The following is a 10,667-nucleotide window of genomic DNA, read 5'->3' on the forward strand; positions in this document are numbered from 1 at the left end:
TGTACATGTGTAATTCTGTGTGCTGGTGTGACCTCCTAAATGATTTCTATTTGTACATGTGTAATTCTGTGTGTGTGCGTGGTTATAGGTGTCCAGCCAGAATGAACACGATGCAAGGCAACAACTGGAGGACATGGAACGAGAAAGACAAGAGTTGGCGAAGAAGGTGATGCAGGTAATGTGCTGTCAGCTATACGCTGTAACTCGCATAGAAGCGTTCTGGTTGTTCTTGTTCTTCGAGGGTTACTATACTACACTCGACCTAGCCACTGCAGCACACAGGACCTGGCACGGCTCTGCTTGTGACAGGCAGTTACGATAGAATACATGACATAGGAGCGTGTGGTGTACCCCCCGGGGACCCACCACGTAAAATTTCACAACATGATTGCAAATTCAAGTAACTACTCTGATTGCTCAAAACGGATGAAGGATTATTTGTACCCACATCAAAACTTTTTTCGTGCCCTGTTTTAACTCGAGTTTGACGCAAAAGAAAACCTGAGAGCTTTCATTGTTTCCGTCTCATTTCGGCTGCCGACGAGCCGGTATTACGCGTGCGCGGCGCGGCAGTATTGCTCTAATAGTTGTTAACTATAATAAGATAGATATATATATATATTACATCAGGAGCTAATAATGACAAATTAGTCATTATTAGCTCCTGATTACATATAATTATATATATTGTTAAGTAGATGTTTTACACGCTGTTGATCCCGCACTGGTTTCGCAGGTGCAGGAGTCATTGCAGCGGGTGACGGACGAGAGAGAGCAGTTGTCGGATCAGTACCAGAAGTATACGGAGCAGCTGAATCGGCAGCTGCACGAGGTGAAGCTGAGGCTGAGCAGTGTCACCGAGGAGCGCGACCAGTTCTGCAGCTGGAAGGAGGACCTCGTTGGACAAGTGGAGGAGCTCAGGACGCAGCTAGGTGCGTGTGTGCGTGCGTGCGTGCGTGTGAATGTGTGAAGCATGCATGTGTGCGTGCATGCGGTGAATGTGTATGTTAGCGGGTGCATGCGTGTGTGTGTGTGTTTGCGTGCGTGCGTGCGTGCGTACGTGCGTGTTTGCGTGCGTGCGTGCGTGCGTGCGTGCGTGTGTGTGTGTGTGTGTGTGTGTGTTTGCGTGCGCGTGTGTGTGTTTGTGTGCATGTGTGCATGTCTGTGCGTGTGCACGTGTGTGTGTTAGCAAGAAAGACGAGAAAGAGAGGGCGAGAGGCAGAAGCAGAGTACGACAAAGAGAGAGACCAAGATTGAAGACTGCTACATCGTGAATATTATTCGTATAGTGTTACGAGTCTAAGTACTACCAATAGTCTAAGTATTAGTGTAGTAACATCATATTGGGAAAAATTGTTACGTGCCTTGTCACACTTATACCTTAATCAGAATCACATTCTCCACCTAGCTTTTGGTCCATCATTTCGTGCTCGTTTCTATGCCCAGGTGCTTCTCAGATCACTTTGACAAGGTTACGTAGTTGATAACTTTCTTACCATAGATGTTCGGTTTGGAGTCGTTTACAATTATCAACATTTTCACAGGCATACAAACCGTACGCTAGGGAGGGGGAGGGGGTCAATGCCCGCCGTACGCTTTCAGCATTTCCGAAAAATGTTGATCCATTTCCCACGCCGCGCACCCCAGCCGGCATCGCGCGCATCCTCACGCCGCGACGCGCCGAGCCCCGGCCTGCCCGCGCCCCGCACGGGCCTGCTGAACGAACGAACCGAGCTAGCTAGCTAGCAGCCGAGTGCAGTGTAAACAACCAGCACGATGGCAGGCAATAGTTCTAGCCGCGCTGGAGACCTGGATCAATTGTTCCAGGGTTTGCATGTAATTCATATACATGTATCTCTGTAGAATAGTGTAAGAAAAATCAACATTTTTCTTCGTACACTTTTAGGGGGGAAGGAGGGGTCCCGAAAAAGTGTACTCTTTGTACACTTGTGAAAATGTTGATAATTGTGAACGATCCCTTATGGTATCGTTATGGTATTGTTTAACCCTAACCCTAACCCTTATGATTATAGCAAATAAGGAGCAGTATTCAACAGAGAGTCGGGTGGTGGGGGCAGAGTTCGCAGAGCTTCAAGATGAGGTGCAACGACTCACGGCAGAACTGGACAGCACCTCTCGTCAATACCAATCTCAGGTGTGTTACCTGCTCGCACAGCGCCCCCTAGCCCTAGTATTTGCAAACAAACGTGCATCTACAATGCGATGATTAGAGCTCCATGTCAAAAACTATATGGTATAGAATGAATTTTTTGTCGAGGGAATGCTGTGCGTGTGCGTGTGCGTGCGTGCGTACGTGCCTGCCTGTCTGTTTGTGCACGTGTGAATGTTTGTGTGTGTGCGTGCGTGCGTTGTGTGCGTGCATGCGTGCGTGTGTTGTGTGCGTGCATGCGTGCGTGTGTTGTGTGCGTGCATGAGTGCGTGTATGTGTGTATGTGTGTGCCTGTTGGAGGCCTGTAGACGCTCTGACGTCGCGCCGCTGCGTGCAGCGTTTGACTCGTCGCTGATCTCTGGCAGGTTCACGACAACGCGCAGCTGAGCCGCATGCTGGAGCAGCGGCACGAGAAGCTGCAGAGTGCGGAGATGCAGCTCGAACGCTACGACCAGGACACCGAGACGAAGCGCAAGCTCCTCGAAGCCGTGCAGGTGTGTATAGCCGGCGCCCTCTACGGGCGTGTGTATAGCCGGCGCCCTCTATGGGCGTGTGTATCGCTGCCCTCTACGGGCGTGTGTATTGCCGGCGCCCTCTACAGGCGTGTTTATCGCTGGCGCCCTCTATGGGCGTGTATATTGCCGGCGCCCTCTGCAGGCGTGTGTATTGCTGGCGCCCTCTACAGGCGTGTGTATCGCCGGCGCCCTCTACAGGCGTGTTTATCGCTGGCGCCCTCTACAGGCGTGTGTATCACCGCCGCCCTCTACGGGCGTGTATATCCAGGGATGAGAATTTTCCTCGGATTTGAGAAATTTCTCGGAATTTGACAGTCCTTGGGGTCGATTTTGTGAAACATCTAAATTCGATGAGAAAAGTTTATGGGGGGGGGGGTAAGTGTATGTGAAATATGTGAATAGTTGGCTTCTTCCCTCTACCCTACACCGTGATTTTGTCTAAAATTGAAATTCTTCATTCTCATTCCTGTATATCGCTGCCGCCCTAGTGAGAACACAGCGAGTGGAAACTGACGGCTGGCGCTGTTTGCAAAAATGTGTGTTTTATGAGCATTGCCGCTTTCGTACCCTTTACGTGCAGAGGTTACATGTGTGCCATGCCATGCGTGTGTGCATGCATGCGTGCGCGCGCCGTGCGTGTGTGCGTGCATCTGTGCGTGCATGCATGTGTGCGTGCGTGCGTGCGTCTGTGCCAGGTGTTTATTAGATTTTTCGTACTTGTAACGGCAGTCTTGCGGTTTTTGCTTTGATATTATGCAAAACGGTCCGGAAATCTCCGACGGATAACGGAATTTCTTTTGAGATAGTGTGGCGTGATTACGATGAATTTGCATCCTCGTTTCCAGAGCGACAAGGTCACAATTAGTCGAGCATTGGCACAGAATAAGCAGCTGAAGACACAGCTTCTTGAACTACAGGAACAATTTGTGAAAATGGTGAGTGCTGGTCACTGAGATTGTCTCCAACGAATATAACTGTTGTATTATTAATGTTATCATTTAATCATTTAATATTTTAATTTAATTTAATAATATTTAATTTTCTATAATTTAATAATTATTATTGAAACAGTGATAATTCGTTGCCACAGTGACAATGACAAGTGCGAGTTGCAAGTGTCTCCATCCCTTTGCATATGTGGTTTACATATTACCGATATATCGTGTTTATATTACTGATCAGTGGCGAGCGATTCAGATGTCGATCGTTTGCTTCACTCTACGTTCTGTTTCGTTGCAGAGTAATGACAACATGGAGCTCACAACGAAGCTCGACTCTGAAGGTCACATCTCCAAGGAGCTGGCACATCGTTTGACCCAGCAGGAAGAGGAACTGGGCGAGGTCAGGCTGCAGGTGAGCATATCCACTGTTAGGCGAGGTTCGCAGTTTTCGAAATATTGCAGCCATTTCACGTGGAAATGTAATGATGTGACCAGAACCTTCTCGCTTCCAACCCGCCGGTGAACATAATGCACACAAGAAAATATGTTGATTCCCTACCCCAACCCTGTGGTTTAGGGATTCTGTATTCCAGTGCATGCATTTCTAATGTTCTGTTTTAGCTAACAAAGAGGGAGAGGCAGCTCGAATCGTTTTACGTCGAGCAAAGCAAGGATATGTACACGCAGGATCAGATATCGGACAGACTACGTCACTACGAGGCGCAGAGCCAGCTAGTGGAGACCTTACAGCGTGAGCTGAGCAGTGCACAGGTGAGGCAAAAAACACCAAAGCATCGCTCCACGTTAAAAAATATGATGGCAACTTATTTCTAAAAAAAAAAACACATTGTTCCATGTTTTAAATAAGAAATACAGCTGTGTCTCTCACGAGCTAGAAATAGGCAATTAATGAATAGAAGCAGGTTAATTTTCTTTTAGTCTAAGCATATTTTCACTGGTGTGCATGTTTAAGGATGCCATGTGCTGTTTATTTTTAATAGCTAATTAATTAAAATGTGATTAAACTTTTATTAGTTCGTATTATCAACCAAACGCTTCACTTTAGTTGCTGGTCTATGGATACTGTCAATGTTACTATTGCATATCCTTGATGGGCCGAGTTGTTGACTTCTGAGCTCAGAGAAATTATCATTTGGCTTTTTAGGATACTATTAATGCCTTGACCAACCAGAAGATGGAGCTGCTGCAGCAGTTGGCTTTGCAGGACGAGCGGCTAGTAATGCCACAGGAAGAAGCCAAGAAAGATGCAATGGTAATGGCTAGCATCCACGTTCACTCATCATCTGACACCACTTATAAGAATAGCAAGATACTAAATTATTAAATCATGCAATAAAAGATATTGCATCTGCGTGAAAACCGACGACATTCTTGCCCTCATGCGTATAATTCACTGGATGTGATTTCAATCTCGTAGCATGTTAACATTCTCGAGTCTTTCCCACCGCCGTAACGCCGAGAGAATCGCGTGCAAACGGCAGAAGGTGGCGCTCACGATACTTGACGCGTTTGGTTTTCCCGCCTCGTCATCATGTACATACGTACAGGTTACAGGTTTGTTGTCAGATGGGGAAAAATAATTTTCCACTTTTCCGTTTCGTCATCAGATGAGCGATCTGTCAGTGGCGCTGCAGCAGCTGCAGCTGGAGCGAGATGAGCTGACGCTGAGGCTGCGCGAGCAGGGAGAGGAACACTCGCAGCTGCAGGGAGAGCTGAGCGGCCTGCGACGCGAGATTCCCGCCGTGTCGCCGCGCGACGGCAACCTCGTCTCGCAGGAGGACTACACGACGCTGCGCACGTCGATGGAGAAGCTGCAGGTCAGAGGGAGAGAGAGAGGGAGAAGTGGCAGAGAGGGGAGAGAGAGAGGGAGATGGTGAAGGAGGAGAGAGGCAGAGAGGGGAGAGAGAGAGAGGGAGAAGTGGCAGAGAGGGGAGAGAGAGAGGGAGAAGGGGAAGGAAGAGAGAGGCAGAGAGGGGAGAGAGAGAGAGGGAGAAGTGGCAGAGAGAGAGGAAGAAGGTGAAGGAGGGGAGAGGCAGAGAGGGGAGAGAGAGAGGGAGAAGGTGAAGGAAGAGAGAGGCAGAGAGGGGAGAGAGAGGGAGAAGGTGAAGGAGGAGAGAGGCAGAGAGGGGAGAGAGAGGGAGAAGGGGAAGGAGGAGCGAGGCAGAAAGGGGCGAGAAAGAGAGAGATGCTAGGGGAGAGAGAGGAGTGATGGAAAGAGAGGGAGGAGAGAGAGAAATGCTAGGGGCTGAGGGTTGAGAGAGGAGAAAAGCAAAGAGAGGTGAAAGAGAGAAAAAGAGAGAGAGAGAGGGGGGGGAGGGCAGAGACAGGCACTGGGGGGAGAAAGAGAGAGGAGTAAACGACAGAAAGGCAGTCCTAAACAGCCCAAGCTATCAAATGTTATCTGATTGAATAAAAATTCTATGTGTAAGCTTTGGTGTTTGTAGGCAGTGCAAAAACGTTTCATAATTCATTGGTGTTGCTGCATTTGATACCATTTCACTTTCACCTCTCATTTCCTCATAATGATGGTCAGAATGTGTGGATGTACGCAGACTGTGTGCATCGGTGTTAACCTAGGGTGCTCTGCCTCTCTATAGGAACGATTCATCAGGGCTATGCAGGAGAATGCTGACATGCAGGATCGAAACCAGCAGATGGAGCATCTAATCATGCAGCTGCAGGGAGAGACTGATACTATAGGTATGCCCACATCTACTATTAGCTGATGCTATATAGGTATGCCGACACCACCTGCTAGTATAAACTATAGACGTACTCTTGTCCAAATTTTATAAGATTAGAATCTGCCTTACCATGTTTTTTTACAGCAGGAAGCTTACTTGATTCGGTAGTAACATGATAGCGTTTGGGCTCCCTGATGGAGTCAATATACATACTGTGGACTTGTGTTGCAGGAGAGTACATTTCGCTGTATCACGCCCAACGCGAGAAGATGAAGGACAGAGCCAGGCGGAAGGACGAGCTGTTAGCTCTGCTGGCCCAGGAGAAAACGTTAACTCAGGCAAGTCGCCCAATGCTGTGCGTTCATGTGTCAGCTCACTTGTAGTGGTGCAAGCTACTCCGACATGGAGGCTGGAATCTGCATGTGTCTAGCAAGCTAGTATGTGAATTAGCGAGGAAGTGGGTATCAAGGGAGTCATCAAGAAAATTGGAAAGTCAATAATCAGTAGCGTTAGCGAGTAAATGACCACGAAGGTCTGAAAATTGCATAACCACACAGGCTGGAAAGTGGAATAGTTGACACTTTAGAAAACCCTTCATGCACGATCTGTCACAGCATTCATTCAGACATGCAGGCTAGTAATTGGATATACAGGTAGGCAGACAGGTGTGGTGATGGGTTGATGCGTGAGCATGCCTACAGGAAGCTGGCGAAGGCACAAGTAGCTGCACAAGCATCGCTCGCTGTGCCACACTGCGTTCATCGTGCGTATGCTTGCAGGAAAAGTTGGGGCAGTTACAGGCGCTCGTCGTGCAACTGCTGGGAGAGAGACGCTTGCTTCCGGGTGCGACCAGCGAGAAAGTGCAGCAGATACTCAACGATGCTACGAACCCAACGACCTTCGCGGGAGACCTGGACGATTCCCAGATAAACGGTTAGTCGTGGCGTCATGTGGCGACGTCGTCTGTTTGTGTCGGTCGACCGAGCGGATGAAAGAGATGTGACGATGCTAGCAGTATACTACCAGTAATTTTAATGTACATGAGATGCAACCATGAATCACAGTTTACCGCAAATGTCGATTATCGCTTGAGACGTTCCGTTGTTTCCAGACTGGCCAGATATCGACGTGTCCGATACGGAGGAAACTGAGTCGCGCGGGGAATCCGACGTTCCCGACGACCACCAGAAGGAGCAGGAGACGCAGAAACAAGTGAACGTTCACTTGTCGAGAGACGATCGCACTGCGATGCAGATCATTCAGCTGCTGTCACAGATGGGCGGACCAAACCTTGCTGCTGAGCTAGAAGTCGGTGATATGACACTTGTGCCATGCAAATGTTGTATAGGCCGATTGCTTGTAGTGTAGCATAGTAAATGACAACATATATATATATATATGTGTGTGTGTTTGCTGATTGGTGATAATATAGATTAAATGGTGTTCTCAAAGAGCTTCGTAAACTAACACTTTGAATGTTGTGACAGGTTGGTCGATATGAGTAGCGCATGACACCACCTTGATTGGCTAGTAATTAATAATGCATTTGTAGTAACACTAAACCATTATTTAATCATACTTGTTATGACTGCTGATATCAGACTGTTCAAGAAAGATTGTCATTGAATAAGAGTTGTCACCATATTAGCTAGCAGCCATCGATTTCAGGAAGATAGAAAAAAATGGGAATATTCACCGGAGCGTAAACTCACAATACTTATCCGCAATTTACAAGGCATTCTCGGGGGTTTGAAATTAAGGTCAGCAAGCAGCAGTTTTGCTGCCTGCTCTCAACGTCGGTAGCAAATACTTGCTGCCAAGAAATTCGTATCGGACCATAGTAAAAGCACGAAGGATTCTGCCTGGATAGTAAATTTGCTGCCTGCCTTTTTTCTTCTTGCAGCAAGAAGTTGCTGCGTGACAAGAGTTCATTTTTAACCCTGCGTTTTGACAAATTATTTTCCCCCATCATAATATTTAATTGGGTTTTTCTAGGTTGCATAACTTTAAGAACAATTTTAAGATGGGTGATTTAACCTTTCATCATCATCTTGAAAGAAAAATATATTGCTTGTAATGTATTTTGGGTCGGTTTGATTTAGATGTGGTTTTTATCAGTTAGTTCAATATCAAGTTAATGTCAGTCGCTCGTCCAAGACTGCAAGAATTGCATTTTTTTCTTTTGTCGCGCGTGACTCTTGTTTATTGTTGTTATTTTCCCTCCAGCTAGTTGTTAAGTTATTTAAAATGAACGAGACCGTATAATGTGTATATTTTTGGTTCAAGTTGTAGACACGAGTACTTGTTACATCTCTGCAGTATATGCACTATGCACAATAGTTATGACAGAGGTAGGGCACGGTATAACAGGTGGCTGTTCTCTCGTGGGTATGTGTAGCAGTCAGCTGTGGTGCATGCGATACACATTTGTTTGTGTGTGTCGCAGCATTTTGTCACCGGTGTCTTTATGACCCACTAGACAGCAGCTTGCTTATAGGTTAGCTATGGCAATATGTGTATACAAGGGAAGGAGCAATACATTACTTGTCCATATGAGTCCGTCTGCGTGGGCGCGTGTACGTGCGTGCACGTGCGTGAGTGTACGTGCGTGCGTGCGTGCGTGCGTGCGTGTACATGCTGCGTGTACGTGCGTGCGTGTGATAAGGACGCGTATGTATATACGAGGAGTGGTGGTCAGCGTTGGTGAACGTGTACGTGGTGACTAGGTTCGAGCTCAGAACGTGCGTGTACTATAAAGATGTTCAGCCCACCGCTGATGTCAACCGGTTGTCGTGTCGTGCCGAGTACAGGCCACTGAACGGTGATACTCCATTAGGAGTGTTCCCAACTTTAATGTCATTAATGGTCATAATAACATATATATATATATATATGGTCATGGTCATATATTAGTTTGTGGTTCATTAATCATTAATGATATCAAAGTTGGGAACACTCCTAATGGAGCGTTAGCCCCACTGAACTACAGTATACTACTATATAACAAATTGTTATAGTTCAGTGGTACAGACAGATTGGTTCATGATCAGTGCAACGAACGACTTGCATGGTCATGACCGTGGGTGACTGTACTGACGTCATCGTCATCGTCATCGTCATCGTTGTCGTCGTCGCCTTATTGTTTAGCGACTCTTCTGGTCTGTCCTTCCGTCTCGTTCGCTCTGTGAATGCACTGTTCGATGGTTGGTTTTAAAGAATTTAAGTGCGTGCGTATTGCCTCCAGTGCGCGGTGGCGGTCGCTACCCAATTATAAGGTTTCCGTGATATTTTGTAAAGCGCGTTTCTGGGACGTATAATATTATTATGAGGTGTATATATAGATATATTATTTGCCGGTACGGACGTTTGTAATCAAAACTCATGTATAGGCAGCGATGATTTAATTAATATATTTTTACACAATATGCGTAAAAGTTGGGATCACACTTGATTAGTTAATGTCTGTGCTATAATATGAGCTGATTTATGCTTTATATTAAAATGTGTACTAGAATCTAGTAAATATTAATGAACGCATGAAGTTGCTATTATGTCACAGGCAACAAATCGAGTAAATTCACTATACTTCATATATTGCTCTAATTAGAAGGAAAGGAATTGTTTTAGGTAAGCCATATTATAAATATAAGTATAAATAGTAATAATAAGATAATTATATATTACTTTCCGTTTGTTCAAATAGCGACCTGTTATAAATTTGACATTAAATAAATTAATGTTCTTCTAGCAAAATAAGTTAACTTTGCCGTATAACGTAGACGTCTAAATGGAAATACATTATTTTTAATTTCTTAGTTCTATTTATATACATAATTCATTCTTTTCTTTATCGTCAATACCGTTGTTAAATGTTTGCGTTAATTTTATTTTTATTGCGATTTCTAATTTTTCAAAAGGTAGTTTTAAGTGTGTACAAAAATCTGTTGAATATGTGAGCAAGTCGCAACTAAAAGTAAAACGTAAATGCATGACACAAAATGTAAAAGAAAGAAAGCGTGCGCGAGCTTTTCTGATGTCGAACGTTCCTTGGCAGGTCTGGTACAACTTTTCTTTTAACAACTTCCCTCTGAACAGCAATGGTCATAAACTTAAATCATAAACTGCCCTACTACAGCAAAAGATCATGAAGGGTCCACTAGGTATGGCTGGTTACAAACACTCGGCTTATCTACAGAGTTGAATCTTAACTTACAGGGGCGCATTATGAGCCGATTATATGAACTAATTGGTAATAATTACTGCATAATATATATACCTATATATATATATATATATATATATATATATATATATATATGTGTGTGTGTTTGCTGAT

At 45.4% G+C, this 10,667-nt stretch overlaps 1 protein-coding gene across 2 annotated transcripts in view; it reads left to right on the forward strand.

Annotated features, from left to right (window-relative positions):
* LOC106810708 (golgin subfamily A member 2-like) overlaps positions 1 to 9,219 on the forward strand; it is a 25,502-nt gene extending 16,283 nt beyond the window's left edge. For both annotated transcript variants that reach the window (XM_014814142.1, XM_014814143.1), the window contains 13 exons: positions 89 to 175; positions 737 to 932; positions 2,034 to 2,155; positions 2,536 to 2,664; positions 3,531 to 3,620; positions 3,925 to 4,038; positions 4,248 to 4,397; positions 4,792 to 4,899; positions 5,255 to 5,464; positions 6,245 to 6,347; positions 6,563 to 6,669; positions 7,111 to 7,264; positions 7,443 to 9,219. In XM_014814142.1, coding sequence (XP_014669628.1) covers positions 89 to 175; positions 737 to 932; positions 2,034 to 2,155; positions 2,536 to 2,664; positions 3,531 to 3,620; positions 3,925 to 4,038; positions 4,248 to 4,397; positions 4,792 to 4,899; positions 5,255 to 5,464; positions 6,245 to 6,347; positions 6,563 to 6,669; positions 7,111 to 7,264; positions 7,443 to 7,699 — 1,827 coding nt within the window. In that variant the 3' untranslated portion in view covers positions 7,700 to 9,219. The remainder of the gene's footprint in view (positions 1 to 88; positions 176 to 736; positions 933 to 2,033; positions 2,156 to 2,535; positions 2,665 to 3,530; positions 3,621 to 3,924; positions 4,039 to 4,247; positions 4,398 to 4,791; positions 4,900 to 5,254; positions 5,465 to 6,244; positions 6,348 to 6,562; positions 6,670 to 7,110; positions 7,265 to 7,442) is intronic.
* The last annotated feature ends 1,448 nt before the right edge of the window (positions 9,220 to 10,667 follow it).

This window comes from Priapulus caudatus, unplaced genomic scaffold (genome assembly GCF_000485595.1).
Source record: "Priapulus caudatus unplaced genomic scaffold, Priapulus_caudatus-5.0.1 Scaffold465, whole genome shotgun sequence".
In the NCBI taxonomy this organism is placed as follows: domain Eukaryota; kingdom Metazoa; phylum Priapulida; class Priapulimorpha; order Priapulimorphida; family Priapulidae; genus Priapulus; species Priapulus caudatus.